This window comes from Callospermophilus lateralis, chromosome 6 (genome assembly GCF_048772815.1).
Source record: "Callospermophilus lateralis isolate mCalLat2 chromosome 6, mCalLat2.hap1, whole genome shotgun sequence".
Lineage (NCBI taxonomy): Eukaryota > Metazoa > Chordata > Mammalia > Rodentia > Sciuridae > Callospermophilus > Callospermophilus lateralis.
In genome coordinates, this window is record NC_135310.1 from 25,279,087 (window position 1) to 25,295,927 (window position 16,841).

General features: G+C 38.1%; 1 protein-coding gene across 9 annotated transcripts in view; it reads left to right on the forward strand.

The window, feature by feature from the left end:
• Hivep2 (HIVEP zinc finger 2) overlaps positions 1 to 4,013 on the forward strand; it is a 183,166-nt gene extending 179,153 nt beyond the window's left edge. For all 9 annotated transcript variants that reach the window (XM_076858188.2, XM_076858190.2, XM_076858192.2 and 6 more), the window contains one exon: positions 1,536 to 4,013. In XM_076858188.2, the coding sequence (XP_076714303.2) occupies positions 1,536 to 2,360 (825 nt within the window). In that variant the 3' untranslated portion in view covers positions 2,361 to 4,013. The remainder of the gene's footprint in view (positions 1 to 1,535) is intronic.
• Positions 4,014 to 16,841: the final 12,828 nt, after the last annotated feature.

Below are 16,841 nucleotides of genomic sequence, written 5' to 3' on the forward strand. Positions count from 1 at the left end.
TTCATGATCTTGAAAGACTATTATCATAGGTATGAAAGTTTCTTCTACCTTAACTGGCATTTGGTGAAGGAGATATCTCCTTTTCTAAACCAGAGCAAAGGCAAGAGAGATTTTGTGTGTATTTGCATTTAAATGATTCTTTCTTGTACTATAAAATTCCTACTTTCCATAGCTTATGAGGTCCTGGTGATTACAGGGTTGATGATTACACCATTTCACCTGCATATCCAGAAGAAGTCATTTGTTTCTAGCTTGAATAAGGTGTAGCCGACAGCAGACTAAATGCCAAGCATGGCACAGAGTTGCAGAGCTAATGCATAATTTATAGTTCCTGAGCCAGTCTCACAATCTAAATAGAACGAGATGAGTCCTTAGTGGTATAGAGCATTCCTTGAGTTTTAGACCGAAGCTTCCTTGAAATGAATTAGAATTTTTTTTTTATCTCTCTCCTGCATTACTACCACACTTGATAGGTTTATTTCTGTCTTCAGTTCTCAAAACAAACAGTGGAGCTCCCTTTTAAATGATAGTCCATTAACAGAATGAATCATAGTAATGAAAATCTGATAATCTCATCAAAACCTGATAATAGGACAGTCTGAGCGGTATTTGGGTACAGAAACTTATTTAGAAAATAAGTTCTTCATTTTCAGGACTTTGAAGAGGAAATATGGAATTTGGGCCCTAAGTTTTAAATATCTTTAGTTCGTTAAAGACATTTAAGTGAAAATAACATCAACAAAGGATTTAAAACACAATCATCTTTGGTTCCTAGCTATGTGTTTGAGTATAGATACTTAACTGTCTGAAATAGTTAGGGTTAACAACTTCTTGGATGTGTAGTTTCCTTACAGAATTGCCATTGATGTAAGATTTACATAGCCTTGATTTGGGAAGGCTATTTTTTGCAGAGGCTGGTCTTGTACACTGAACATCTCTTGAGCAGGAAATTAGTGCTTTAGACCAACACCTTGTTCACTGGAGGAAGTAATCTGAGTCTTCCCCATCGGCTTGTTATCCTTTCTGTGAGAAATTTAAAAAAAGAAAAAAAAAGCCAATTTTCAGCTTGTCACTCTTAATTATACACATCAACCCTAAGAGAAATCTTAAAAATCAGCCCACTATAAAAACAGATGGCACTTAAAAAAAAAAAAAAAAGAATTTCTATTGAATTTTAAATGGTTATTAGTTTTTTGTTTTTGTTTTTGGCTTGGTAATTTTTTTTTTTTCTGGTGACTATCCATTATTTTTTTTTTATTCTCTCTTATGAAGAAAACAGAGCTAAAATGTGTCTCTGTTCCCAATGGAAAATACTGAATGCTTCATCACCTTGCTGTTGAAAAACAAAAGTAACTTTTCACAGGCTGACACCTTCATTCAGGGACCAGAAAGGAGAAATCTGTTTTGTTTTGAAAAATGAGAAGTTGATAAAGGTGTAGTGCATTGGCCTGGGCGTGAGTTAAAGAAGTATAGGCTTGACCCAAGAAAGCAGAGTGGTTGCATGTGAATTGTGTGTTCTTTGTTTTCCTCTGCAGAACTTAAGAAGAGGATTACCTCAGGTTCCTTACTTCAGTCTCTATGGAGACCAAGAAGGTGCTTATGAACATCAAGGCTCCAGCCTTTTCCCTGAGGGTCCTACTGACTATGTCTTCAGTCATCTTCCACTCCACTCTCAGCAGCAAGTGCGAGCTCCTATCCCCATGGTGCCAGTTGGTGGGATCCAAATGGTTCACTCCATACCGCCGGCCCTTTCTGGTTTACATCCTCCACCTACATTGCCTCTGCCAATGGAGGGCCCTGAGGAGAAGAAAGGGGCGCCCGGGGAACCCTTCCCCAAGGATCCCTATGCTCTCTCCAGGCAGCAGGAGAAGCGCGCGCCTCACGTTTTGCAGTCATCTGGTCTACCGAGCACTCCCTCCTCGCCTCGGCTACTAATGAAGCAGAGCACTTCGGAAGACAGCCTAAATGCAACAGAGCGGGAACAGGAGGAGAACATACAGACTTGTACAAAAGCCATTGCCTCTCTCCGGATTGCCACCGAAGAGGCTGCTCTGCTTGGGGCTGATCAGCCAGCCCGGGTGCAGGAGCCCCTCCAAAAACCCTTGGAAAGTGCACATGTTGGCATTAGACACTTTAGCGGGCCTGAGCCAGGTCAGCCCTGTACCTCAGCTGCCCACCCTGACTTGCATGATGGTGAAAAGGACAATTTTGGTACATCACAGACTGCATTGGCTCACTCCACGTTTCACAGCCAGAGTCCTGTGGATGAGAAACGGTTGGACTTCCACAGCAGCAAGGAGTTCTCTTCAAGCACAGAGGAAGGCCACAAGCCTTCATCAGGGAAGAGTCAGCTACATTGATCTAAGATGCATGGAGACTTTCATTTCCACATGGCCCCCCTTTTATTGTTTTTGTTTTCGTTTTTCTAGAAATAGAAGTAATCAAGTTTATAGCATGCCTGTCCTAAGTTACGGTAGTTTGCTATTATATATACTTTTGTTATTTCAAAAGAATTAGGTAAATTACCAAGTCATCATGAGCCTGACCAAAACAAAATTTGAAATTAACCTATTGGGTCTGGTACTTTTAAAATTGTACAGATGTTTGTGCCTTTTCTTTACTTTGCTTATATTCTTATAAGCATTTTTTAGCAGTAATTTGTACATATTTTAGAATTTGTGTATCTGCTTTGTAATAAATGTAATTTCTTTCCTTTTTTGGACACTTGGATCTAAATGATGTAAAGCAAAACAGCATCAATATATATGTGAGGTTGCACTAAAACATATTTTTATATGATAAAAACTGAACAGCTTTTATGTACAGCTCTGATTCTGTAATACTAATATTTATTTACTTTGTTTCATAAATTGTACATTTTTTCTTAATGTTGTGGATTGCTTTTCTATGTGAAGCATGGGAATTACTGTTGCGTAACTAGAACAACAATGTACATTGTAAACAAGATATTTAAACTAGAGTACCTTATTCTGCACTTATGCATTAGTTACAAAAAAAGATAAAGGATGTATCAGTCAGTTCTTAACTCTTGTAAATTTTTTTTGTCTCTTGTTTGCCGGATTGACTATAACTTAAGTGCTGATTGTGATTTTAAACTGATAGTACCGTAAAGCATTAAAGTAAACAATGTGCTATTGTGAGTTTTTTCAAAGCTTTATAAAACAGTTATAAATAATATTAAAAGTATTTGGTCTTATGTGAACATGTTGATCTATATACTCATCTAAAAATATGGGAAAACATTCCGCCCCATGTAAATATGTACAAGTGCATCACTGGTACAATTTTATGTAACTCAGTTGGACACTAGGTTGCCACAGACCTATGCTAGGGTGTCTTTAAAAATTAAAGTGACAAAGCACATGGGACTGTGTAGAGCTTGGTTATCGGCCGGCCCGGTGGCTTGGCAGGCAGTGCTGTGCGCTGCCCTTGGAGAAGACCTGGGCTTAGAGATCTCCCTGGTCCTTGCTGCACAGGATGGTGACTGAACTAAGGCTACACAGAGGGGCCACACTTGGATGCCCAGGAATCGATGCGGAAGCTGGGAAGGGGGTGGAGACCTCTCCCCATCTCTTCCCGTCATCCTGACCACAAGGTAACAGGGTTAACATCTATCTGCATTGGGGGAAGTCACCTTCCCCTTTGTGTAGGGGAAAAGTGTCACACTCCTGGCTATCTCAGGGGGAACGTTGAAAAAAAGATTTCAAGGGAAATTGACCTGAGGGGGGATGATATCTTTTGTATAGAACATTCAGAATGGTTTTGATTAGTGTTGAAGATGGGAAGAGCCTTTGTAGGTCCCAAAGAACAGAGTGGAGGGAGGGGGTACAGCAACATGTGCACCCACACGCACGCGTGTGTGCACGCTCACACACAATCTGGGTTACCTTTGTGCTACATAGTGGATTATAATTCTGTGAAACCAAGTTTGTATATTGAATTACATTAAGGAGTGTTCTTTAAAAAGAGAAATAAATGTACAATTACATGCTTGAGGTGTCTAATTCTTATGTGTTTTACATTTTAATTTCTCGATTTTGTTTCTAAAGGAATTTTGATGCTGCTGACATACCATCTGTGCTTTTAATTGCTCGGCTCCGCCCACCCTGTGGCATGCCGAGTATGGATTCTTTTAACAAGTGAGAGGACAATCATTGGCTTCCATTGGTCATCTGAGTAGGACAGATAGTGGTCACCAAAGTGAGGGCTCTGGGAATGGATACACCTATCCTAAGCCTAGGCCTGAGCTGCACCCACCACATCAGAATAAAGCAAATTATTTTCCTTTCTGTTGCTCAGCATGAAGACTTATCAGAAATGACATTGGATAAAACATGCCTCTTCTTTTTCTTTTTTCTCTTTTTATTTATTTATTCATTTATTTATTTATTTATTTATTTATTTTGCTTTTCTGCTGGAGTGACTAAAGTAAAAACAAAAACGACCCTGAAATATACCATAAAGTAACCACACATCACCTTTCTTTTATTATGAAGAATAGAATCCTTTTCTTTATAAAAGCAGAAGCTCATTAAAGGTCAAAATCTCAAATCGGTAGATTTACAACTTACCTATATCATTTTATGAGTCAGACTGACTTTTTAAACTATGTTTTACAAAGGTGAATTAAAGGTCAACACAACCAGCCTGCCTAGTATCTCTTAACAAGAAGAATCCTTTATGACGTAAGGCAGTTTGTGTCTTAGTCTTCATTGACACACATGTGTCTGTGATCCCCAGCCACAGGAACTCGCCCTTCCTCCTTTGTCTAATCCATCACTCATGAATTCACTCATTCATTCATAAAGTTTTGAGTGCCTGCTATGAACCAATAGATACTGGGCTCTTAGAATCACCCAGGAATATTCCTGCAATCATGGAGCTCAGGTAAATAGGAGAGACACATGCATGAGCTCGTGTGTATAATACAATGTTAGTGCTAAGGTAATTGTACACTCAGCATTTTGTAATTACAATCGTCCTGCTGAGAATGGGAAGAAGGAGGCTTCATTCTCGAGTCATGGAACACAGCCTCAGAACAATACATTAACTAACTAAATCAACCCAAATTTCCATCACCTACCTTAGGACAGTGTCCTGCATGCTCAGTGTATAGTACTGAACAAAACAGATAAAGTCCTTGCCTTCATGGAGTCTATTTTCTAGTGGGGAGGGCATTAAATAAAAGAAGTTGGAATGTACATGTTAAATGACCCAGAATGTGTGAAATATGTAAATGCAAAAACAAAACAAAATTAAAACAAATGGAGCTGGCTCCCAGGGCATAAGACTTGATGGTACATGATTAAGGTAGAAAGGAACAGCAAACTCCAGTTTCCCAATCCAGTCTGTAATAAATGGGGAGCCAAGAAAGGATTGAGAGAAGAGAGTGACTTTGCTCTGGTTGTTGATGTTATTATAATTATTATTCTTTAGGGGAAAACCCCCACCATGTGGCATTCTGAAGGTAATGGGTAAGAGGGAGAGAGATTGGAAGCAGGGTGGCCAGCTAGGAGAATGACAAAGTGACAACATTTTCATGGACTAAAAAACAGCAACAATCCAAACAGATGCAGCAGGACTGCAGAAAGAAGTAACAGTTTCACTAAACAAAGAGGAACGATAATAGAGTGCCTTGGTATTGTGGGTGAAAGATATGATGAGTTTTTAAGGTGGGCAACAGAAGGAGAGGGGGGTGACTAACCCACAAAAGACAGTGAATTTGTACAATATGCAGGTAAAGAAATGAGCTGCCCTTAGCAGTTCACAACAAAAGGCAGGAGTTTGGTTTGCCAGTGCTCATCATGCAGAGAGTGCTGAAGTAAATGAAATCTCTGGGGGCCTGCAGATAGTGGAAGAGGAAGTTTGAGGACTTTGAAAGGTGGATCAGGGATATTAGAAGTAGGAAGTATATATTTGCAAGGACATCTCATTATTTGCACTGAATGCTAGGGATACAAAATTTTGTGATTTATTTGAAAACCCAATTATCATCATAAATCCTCTCTGATAAATTTTTAAAAATGCAAACCTTAAGAACATTTTTTTTCTTTTTGAGAAAAAAAATTAGCCAACATTCTTTGTGGAATTATTTAGCAATAGTATTTACTTAGTAGCGTGATGGCAGCCTTCTTATGAAACAATTAATTAGAGATTTTTACACTAACTTGTCATTCACAAATGTCTTCAAATCTAGTGTTCAAGGAAATTACATAAAGTTTTTGAAGTGCCACATGGGGTTCACTGAAGAACCAAGGCTAAAACAAACAAACAAAAAAAATCCCAACTCTCTTTCCAGATTTGCTCGGAGAACAGTTCTCAGTCATTTATGTTCCTCTCACTTAGATCTGCATTATGATCACAACAATTTACAGTGGAATTTTTTAGGGCTGAATAAGCTCAGAATAACACAAGCAACACAAAGCCCATTTCTGCCCTAGATAGCTAAGGTGGTTGGTAATTTAGAACATATCACTAAACACAGTTGCATCTACCTTGTCACAGTAGATCCCCCACCCACCCACCCAGGGGCTGCTTGGCTTCATACAGTACATGATGAGTTCCCTGTGCTTTCTGAGTTGGGAGAAACAGGGTTACCTGTACTCTACAGGCAGTAAATAAATCAGGGTTGGTCATGCGGTAGTACCAAAGGAAATGACAGAAGTTATATTATTTGGCATTGAAATGTGCCTGAAGATTAACAAAGATAAGGTGCTGACCTTTGCTTTTCTAGAACTCTCTGTGGATCACTTTATATATGTATGCCTATTGCTTAGCAAAAACTAGGGTCACCTTCCAAAATAATGCTGGTCATAAAAACAAATTTAACCAACAGATTTTCTCTCCATTCACTAAGTGCCTGCCTGCAATATATTTCAGAGTCAGCAATTGATCCCTGGCATGTTTATACTTTGAGAAGATTTCAAGTTTTGTTAACTTATTGAAATCCAAGTATAATAAATACCGTGTGATATGAATAAAATTTAATTTCAGAAAAACAAAAATAGGATGTTTAATAGTGATACATTTTTCATTTCATTAAAATCATGTTCATGAAAAAAAGTATTTTAAAATAAAAAATTTCTACTAAAGATGCCTAAATGTCTAAATGATCAGGTCATAGTCTCCAAGGCAAAATGAAAAGGTCCAGCAGTTTTGTGAAAAAATAAGAGAGAAAAAGAGAGAAAGATCCAATGGGTGCAAAGCGAGGGGATCACCTGAACAACTGCTGGCTTCCGTGCCCCAACAGAAGGTGTGACGGCAGGGGGCTGGGGCCCTTTACTTGAATTGCCAGTAAAAGCTGAAAGAAGTCTGTGTCCTCACCGGTCTTGCTCATTAACAGCCAAATGTCCAGCTCTGGAAGGTCAAGAGGCAAGTGGTGCGATTCACTAAGTACATCTTGAATATCTCCACTCCCAGGGAGACTGTGTTTTGAGTTCTGTGTCCTACTGTAAGATACCGACATTTAATTCTAGGAATAACGTGTCTCAAGATTTGAAGGTAGGAGGTAGTGTTAGATTTTGCAGACTCAAAATAGTTATCCTTGAGTTGCCATCTTATCATTGTACCATGAAGGAAAAACTACACAGACACACACACACACACACACACACACACACACACACACACAGACACACACATACACACACATATTATATGCACATGGTCAAGGACCTAGGCTTTCAATGAAGACAGCATTCCAATACAAAAGCATTTTTAGCTATGATGATAAGTAACATGTGCTCGCCTTATTTTTGTGTTTCTTTTGTTTTGTTTTCTTGCAGTGCTGGGGATTGAACCCAGGGCCTTGTGCATACTAGACAAGTGCTCTACCCTTGAGCTACACCTCTAGCCCACTGGCCTTGTTTCAAGTGCTTTCATCTATTTGTTCATTTAGCATCACAAAACTGAAAGAAGTAATTTCATGAAGTTAATACACCTACTAAGTGGGCAAGTGGGCAGTTACATTTTGAAGCAGTATAGACCAACAGAAGTTTCAGCTTTGATAAAAATTGTTCTATATCTGAGCTTTCTAATACAAAATATCCTCTAGCAACATGCAGCTATTGGCAGTTGAAATATGGTGCATGTGACTTAAAAAAAAATGGATTTTTTCATTTTAATTCTATTTAATTTAAACTTCAGCAGCCACATGTGGCTATTAGCTATTGAGTAGGAAAGCCACTGCAAAAGCTGTGAGCCACAAGAGACAGGTAAGCAAGAAATGAAAGAGACCAGGCAGAGATATACACGAGAGCTTATTTGTCAGAATTGACAAATGAAGACCATTTCTCTATAGAGGAGAGAGGCAAAATGGGTTCCGGGACTTTTATGGGGCAGACTCAGGAATCAGAGCTGGGTGGGTCCTAATGTGGGTGGTTAGGTGTGGGGTTGGTATGAGGGAGTGGTAAGCCTTTCTCAGAAATTTGGGCAGGAAAGAGAAACTTTTTTTCCTTAAAATGGCGGCTGTCACTTAAGATGGCCATCCAGATGATAAGAAAGGACCTTATACTCAAGAAGGAGATAATTCAAATGTGTCAGGGATTTCAGGTCAGAGCTGGCACTCCTACTACTCAGCTATCCAGGTTCTTACTTGAGAAAGAGAGTGTTCACACAGGAACACAGGGAGACTGGGAAGGATGGGATATGCCCTACTGGTCCTCCTTCCAGTCACATGCAGCCAATGTCTTAGGTTAACACTGATTAGACTAGAGAGCATCTTGATCTCCATTCTGAAATAAAGTTGCTTCATTTCTATATAAGTCTAAATCTTGAAGTATCTTGGAGGGAACCCTAGACATTCCTAAAACTAAAGAGCATGTAGATAGATATCATTTAGGTGATAGATACTCATTATTTCATTTATGAAAGGAATAATAATTCTCATCTTGCAGATCACTAAAGAATGGTAAGAAAAGAACTGTAACTTATATGAATTGCCCACAATTACACAGCTCAGTTTCAAACCCAGGTCTGCCTCATTCCAGAATCATCCATTCTGTTATTTCATTATATGTTTGATATTCATTTATAGCTGCAAGCTTTAAAAGGAAATCCATCATCCATTCAAAAATATATATTGACAGAGCCCTCTGCACTGTGATGGACAGTAGGCAAGAATTCTACAGAGCCAGAGAGCAAGATGATAGCACTTCAGCTTTAATAAAGAAATCATTGCAAAGTGAACATGGATTTGAGACTCTTACCTGTAAGAAGGGATTTCCAATCTAAGCTGAAAGTGGCTGCAGGTGTCAGAGGCATGAAGGTACCAGGTATATGCAGAACATAAAAGGGGTCATGAGCCCAGGGAAATCTCTGGAAAGTTCCCATGGCAAGTGAGAACAGAACATGTTGGGGTAAAATAGGACAAGTTCTGCCCAGAAAGAGTACAGATGAGGTTGAGAGGCCAGAAGAGGGATACTAAGAGATGTAGCTGCCAGGTGAAAAAAGATCAGATCTTGCAGGATCTTGAAAATCATTTTTAGAAATTTAAACTTTAGCCTAATAGCTATTTGGCAATTAGAAGATGGTAGGTAGAAAAGTGTTGTGACAGGATTTGTGGTTTAGTGAGTTAAAGGACCTTAATATAGACTACACCATCCAATACAAGAACTACCTGGGGCCATAGACGACTTGAAATGTGGCTAGTCCATATTGACATGTTGACGATCTACTTAATTTTTCGCCATGACAACATGTCGTAAAATTATTTTGGATACATATTTTAATAAGATTTAACATTATATTAAAATTAATTTAACATGTTGCTTTAAAAATATATTTGTACCAAAAAATTTACGGTTCCACATGTGACTTGCATTGTATTTCTATTGGATGGTGCTTGTGATATAATAGATCTTAGGGCATGAGAGAAGACAATAAGCTCAACCAGGTGGCTATTGCCATGAAATTGGCCTGAAATAATGGAGTAGTGACTGAGATGAAGGAAAACAGATAGATTTGAAATACATGGTGGAGGTAGAATTGATGGGCTGATGGGTATTATTGATGGGCTCTTGGAAGAGAGAAGAGCCATGGATATGGGTTCAAGATGATACCTTTCCACAATAAAGTTAGATCCTGGGGAGGGGCAGGTTTTGGAGAGCTTTGATCAGTTTGGTAACTGTCTTTGTGAGTTTGAAGGGTGGATAGGTTGTCTGAAAGTTCCAGGGAGCACTTGGATCTGTGGTTCTCCTGAGCCTGTATCAATAACAATATTCTATACAATTTAAATCTGTCATATGCCAAACATTTATTATCTCACACTGACTTCCTTGATTTTTGTTGCTTTATAGGAGTGATTCACAATTTCATCAAATTTAATGAATCCCCTTTCTTAGTACATATTTTACAATGCTCCTTTGATATAATTTGTCAACACATAAAATTTCCAAAATTTCAATACAATACTCTAATTGTATATAAATATGAAATGACAAGAAAGAAAATCATATATATTTATTTAATAGTTAGATGGTCTTTATTGCAGCTAAAGATTAGAGTAAAAATGTAATGAAGAAATTAAGTATTTGCATCTCTTCATGGATTGCCAGAAATATGACAATTACATACTCACGTGCCAATCTATTGTACCAGAAGCTCATGTACCACAAGTAACATTTGTCATAAGGACATGATTTTCTGAAATGGTAAAAAAAAAAAAAAAAAAAAAAAAAATACTTGGAAAGTTTCAAGCAAAACAAACTACAACATTTTCTTCATTTACATAGTACATTCCCTCATAAGAAATTTAGTCTGCACTCAGTTCTCCTGTAGCTTGTTTTTAAATTTCGTTCCAGTGCAATTGATGTAGGAAAGCGTAACACGTTTACGTATGCATGGCTTTTTTATTGATAAACTCTGGGGGAAGGCAGAAAACAGCACTCAGCTGAAGGAGCCATGTGGGAATACATCAATGCACACACACAAACACACTCCTGGCCTGTGCTGGCCACCTCATTTCAGCACAGGCATTGCATGCTGCACCTTGATGTACATGGTGGGTGGTGGTAAAACTTTCCATCCAGTTTCAGATAATTCTTCTCTACCCCTTCACAATAGCTCACAAACTGTAGCTCTTCCCGTTGCCCATTGCCACTAGCAAACTTTAGGTCTTTCTCAAGCCGAGTGCTGTGTTAATTGTAGTTCTTGTGTATTTCTTAACCATTTAATGCGTGTAAAACCACACAGCCATTTTCACTGACATCTCTTCTTTTTCTGCATGTGCTGCTGAGGAAATTTTTGAGTAGTTTCCTAACCTTATTTTCAGCCATATGGTTTTTACCACAGAGTTTTACATAGCACAGTGATGTTTTTTTGAATACTCAGGTCTTCTTATAGCAAAAATGACATATTAAAATCTACTTGGGAATCAACAAAAGAAGTGAAAGACCTCTTTAATGAAAACTAAAGAACACTAAAGAAAGAAATTGAAGAAGACCTTAGAAGATGGAAAGATCTCCCATGCTCTTGGATAGGAAAAATTAATATTGTCAAAATGGCCATACTACTCAAAGCACTTTTCAGATTCAACACGATTCCAATTAAAATTCCAATGTCATTCCTTATAGAAATAGAAAAAGCAATTATGAAACTTATTTGGAAAAATAAGAGACCCAGAATAACCAAAGTAATCTTTAGCAAGAAGAGTGAAGCAGGAGGCTTCACAATATCAGACCTTAAACTAAACTACAAAGCTATAGTAAGAAAAACAACATGGTTTTGGCACCAAAATAAAAATGTAAACCAATGGCACAGAATAGAAGACACAGAGACAAACTCACATAAATGCAGTTATCTCATACTAGACAAAGGTGCCAAAAACATATAGTGGAGAAAAGATAGCCTCTTTAACAAATGGTGCTGGGAGAACTAGAAATCCATATGCAGAAAAATGAAAATAAAACCCTATCTCTCACCATGCACAAAACTCAACTCAAGGTGGATCAAGGACCTAGAAATTAGTCCAGAGACCCTGCACCTAATAGAGGAAAGAGTAGGCGCAAGTCTTCATCATGTTGGACTAGGCCCGACTTCCTTAACAAGACCCCTAAAGTACAAGAAATAAAATCAAGAATTAATAAATGGGATAGATCAAACTAAAAAGCTTCTTCTCAGCAAAAGAAGCAATCAATGAGGTGAACAGAGAGCCTATATTTGGGGGGGGGGTGGAATTTTTTCCACACACACAACAGATAGGGCACTAATCTCCAGGATATATAAAAAACTCAAAAAATTTAACACCAAAAAAACGAACAACCCAATCAGTAAATGGGCTAAGGATCTGAACAGACACTTCTCAGAAGAAGATATACATTCAATCAACAAGTATATGAAAAAATGATCAACATATCTAGTAATTAGAGAAATGCAAATCAAAACTACTCTAAGATTTCATCTCATGCCAGTCAAAATGGTAGTTATCAATAATACAGAAAACAAAAATGTTAGTGAGGATGTGGGGGAAAAGGCACATTCATACATTGTTGGTGGGACTGCAAATTGGTGCAACCAATCTGGAAAGCGGTATGGAGATTCCTTAGAAAACTTGGAATGGGACCCCATTTGACCCAGCAATCCCACTCTTCTGTCTATACCCAAATGACTTAAAACTAGTATACTATTGTAACGCAGCCACATCAGTGTTCATAGCAGCACAATTCACAATAGTTAAACTGTGGAAGCACCCTAGATGCCCGTCAGTAGATAAATGGATAAGGAAAATGTGGTATACATACACAATGGAATGTTACTCAGCATTAAAAATCATGGCATTTTCAGGTAAATGGATGGAGGTGGAGAATATCCTACTAAATGAAGTGAGCAAATCCCCCAAAATCCAAAGCCTGCATGTTCTCTCTGATAAATGGGTGCTGATCCATTATAGGGAGTGGGGAGGTATGGGAAAAATGGAGGAACTTTGGGCAAAAGGGAGGGAATGTAGGGCAGGTGCATGGGGGCAGGAAAGATGGTGGAATGAGATGGACATCATTACTCTAGGTACATGTATGACTGCACATATGGTGTGACGCTACATTATATACAACCATAGAAATGTCAAGTTGTGCTGCAATTGTGTACAATGAATCATAATGCATTCGGCTGTCATATACACCTAATTAAAATAAATTAATTAATTTTAAAAATCTAAGCATCCCCAATTTGTCTTTATAATCAGAGTTAAACTCTAGGTTCACAAAAATATAAATGGGGTTTTCATTTTCATCAGTGTCTTGCCTGAGGGACGTTCAAATTGTATGAAACTTTTCTGCATGTTGCAAGAACACCAACATTCTAGAACTCTACTTACTAAATGCCAGCCCAGCAATCCTGACACCAATCAAAAAGACTCAGTAAATTCCCAAAACACCCTGGCTGGGGGTGATATTGACACAGTTGAGAACCACCAGTCTGTTTGAAGCTGGAGGAAGTAGATCAAGATAAATAGAAATCAGTCAGTCAGAAATGCATTTGTTGCTCCTAAAAAGCTCATCTTTAATATAGAATCAAATATTCTGAATGTTATGACTAAGAAAATATGTCAAAGCACTTGATTTTTATAAGCATATCCTGAATGAAACTGCTGACACATAAATATATCCATAGTGTGTTAAGACTGCTACATTTTAGCTTAAAAATAATGATGGTAGAACCACTTTGTTTCTACTATTTGCTACTATGACTAAGATGATCAGGTTCAAGTCCATGTAAGACAGACACCAAGCTCACTACTGTTTTGGTATACCACTCTAGCCCCTGCAGTCTAACCAATATCATGTTTATTTAATTATAGTAGCATGAAGGATGTGTAAAACTTACCAACATGCAAATGTTGCTTTACACACACAGATCTTTGAATGAACTTCATGGTAATTATATATTTTAGATTTTTTGATAGATTCATAATAATAGATTTGTAATAACTATATTGTTTCATTCCTTTCATAAACATAACTGAATGCTCAAGGGTACTCTTTTATCCTATCACCAGTTGAATTAGGTGTATTGGTTATAATCTCATTCAATTTATGCAAGTTGTGTGGGTTATTGTAACTGCAAATTTAAATCTTAGACCAATTTATGAAATATGAGTGCAAAAAAAGAGAAGGCTTACATCTATGACCTAGTTAACTATGTTGGAAGGACCTTAATAGGGAAGAGGTATTAGGAAAATAGCCATTGAATTATGTGTGGGAAATTAGAAAAATATAATAAAAATGAAAAGCAATTCTACCCCACAACTGGTTCTTAAATGTCTTTAAGTTCTCATTCCTCTTTAAATAAAGTAGAATTGGAATTTAGGCAATGTGTTTTGGTGGACTGTAATTAAGTTACCTTACTGCCAGAATGGTTCTCAAATTATATATCCATCCTCAAAGGTAGGGGTGTTGTATACTACCTCAAAAGATGGCAAACATACGCATTAAAAAATTTTTAAGTTAAAAATAAAAATAAAAATATTTTTAAAATACTAGGTGTCAATTTTCATGATTCTTTTGCTTTTAAAAATTAATCAACCATTAGTTCCGATTGCACTGTGTGAGATGACTTTCACCAAGTGTCCATGGCATTTCTAGAATCTGGGGCAGGAGAGCTAAACCACGACAACTAAAAATGGGATATTCACAAATAAGGCAAATTACATAGACATATATCACCATTTATTTTCCTTTGTGGCTTTGGATCCAATATAAATTATTATTATAAATAAGAATAGTTTATCCGTCCTATCTTCTGAAGAAAAAAACAAAACAAAATCTAAGGAAAATTCCAAAATGAATGCTTATTAACTGTTTTCTCCTCCAACCTTCTCTGTTTCCACATTAATCATCTTTTACATGAGATGGATAGAAGAGATTAATGAGTTGCACCTCAACTTAAATTGAAAACATCACCACGGAAACCTTCTTTTCACATTCTTTAACCATGACTGAGATCTCAGAATTAAAATAACTATTTTGAGGCCAACCAGTAACTATAAACACCAATATAAACAAATCCTGTCCGGTGAGGAAGGATGACAAGAATGAGCAGGAATGGTATTTTGGAATGTTGATTTATTTATTCCAAATTTATGCCAGGAAAGCCTCCCCCTCCCCCTTCTAGGCATACCATATGCCATATAACATTTTGGATTTAGACATGTTTAGGATAATCGACATCAGGCCCAACCCTATCTACTTACTACCTATAAAGTTCCAGGAAAAAATCTTTTTGCTGTTTCCTTGGTTAAATATGATTTGCAAATTCTTGAAGAGAGGGAGATTCTGAGAGGTCTTGGATGTCCCCAAAGCCAGACCTTCCACATCTCTCCAATCTTCCTCCTTCCATCAAAATGCTGCTTTGCTTCCAGATTCTCAGGACTCTGCAGCTAGGATTTGGATTTGGAGGAGAGGCACTTTTTGCAAACATTGGTCCACAATTGTCTGTACTCCTTGAAAGACTAGTAAAAGCCGTTGTCCTTGACACTATCAGATGAGATCTCTTTTTACTAACTCTTGCTATCTGGTGGATTTTTTAATTTAAAGTAGAAATATTGCTGCTTGTCTTTGTGACCTCACTTTTAAGTCAAGGTTAGGCAGAGCGTGGTAATAGGGCACATGAGCCTCCTCAGCCCCTTTGGACCCCTTTGGCAGGCATTGATAATCAGAGGTGGTCCTCTTTCTCAAGAGGCAGCTCACGTATTGTCAGTGAGCAGAGAGGCCCAGGAACCAAACTACGCTGAGTCAAATCTGAGCTTTGCTACTTCCTAAGATGGTGGCCTTGGGGTAGTTAGGGAAGCTTACTGCTGGAACAAATAGTCCCAACACTTCAACAACCTGGTACCCAACAGTACATTACTCACTCTTGAGAGATTCTCTGACTCAGCAGGTATCTCCCCTGTCAGAGATGATTTAGAACAGGGCTTGGTACACTGGGTCCTATGAGCTGCATTAGGTCTGTTGCACTTTTTTGGGTACAACCAATGAGTTAGGGATGTTTTTAAAAAATTTTTAACTAACATTTTAAACAGTAATATAAGTATCTAAATAATATCTTCACTTCTGCTCTGGGCCGCTCAAAGTCTACTTACTATTTGGAATTTTATAGAGAGTCTGCTGTTCTTAATTTAGTGACTTATATTTCATCTACCTTATGGTTTTGTCATCTTCACAGGAAGCTTCCATTGTTCATGTAGAGTACATAGGGTGGCAGGCTGGAAGCACAGCACATCATTTTCTTCTGTGTTCTGGTAGAATGGACACACCCAACCCCCAGGGAGGTTGGAAGTAAAGCCCAGCTGCCTTCCAGGAAGCAAGAGGTGGGACAAATATCCAGTTAGCTAGATGGTGTTGCTGCAGAACCCTTATCTTCTATGTATCTCAGTTTCAACCTGAGTAAAGTGGGAATAAGAAGAATTTCAAAGAGGATCAAATGAGTCGTGTGTGTAAAGTGCTTAGAACAGGCTGGAAGATGCACTATAGGAATCTCTCTCTTCCTGCTGGCTAGGAATCTAGATACACATCTGGACACCCATTCTCCCTCATCCCCACATAGCCAATCATACTATACTATCAGTGGACCACCCAATATCCCTTAGATGTACCCTCTCTTTTCGAGTATGTCACTGTTTTAAAATATAGATTTTGAAGTAAGCCAATCCCCCAAAACCAAATGCTGAATGTTTTCTTTGATATAAGGAGCTGATTCATAGTGGGATAGGGAGCAGGAGCATGGGAGGAACAGAAGAACTCTAGATAGGGCAGAGAGGTGGGAGGGGAAGAGAGGGGGCATGGGGTTATTATGATGGTGGAATGTGATGATCATTATTATCCAAAGTA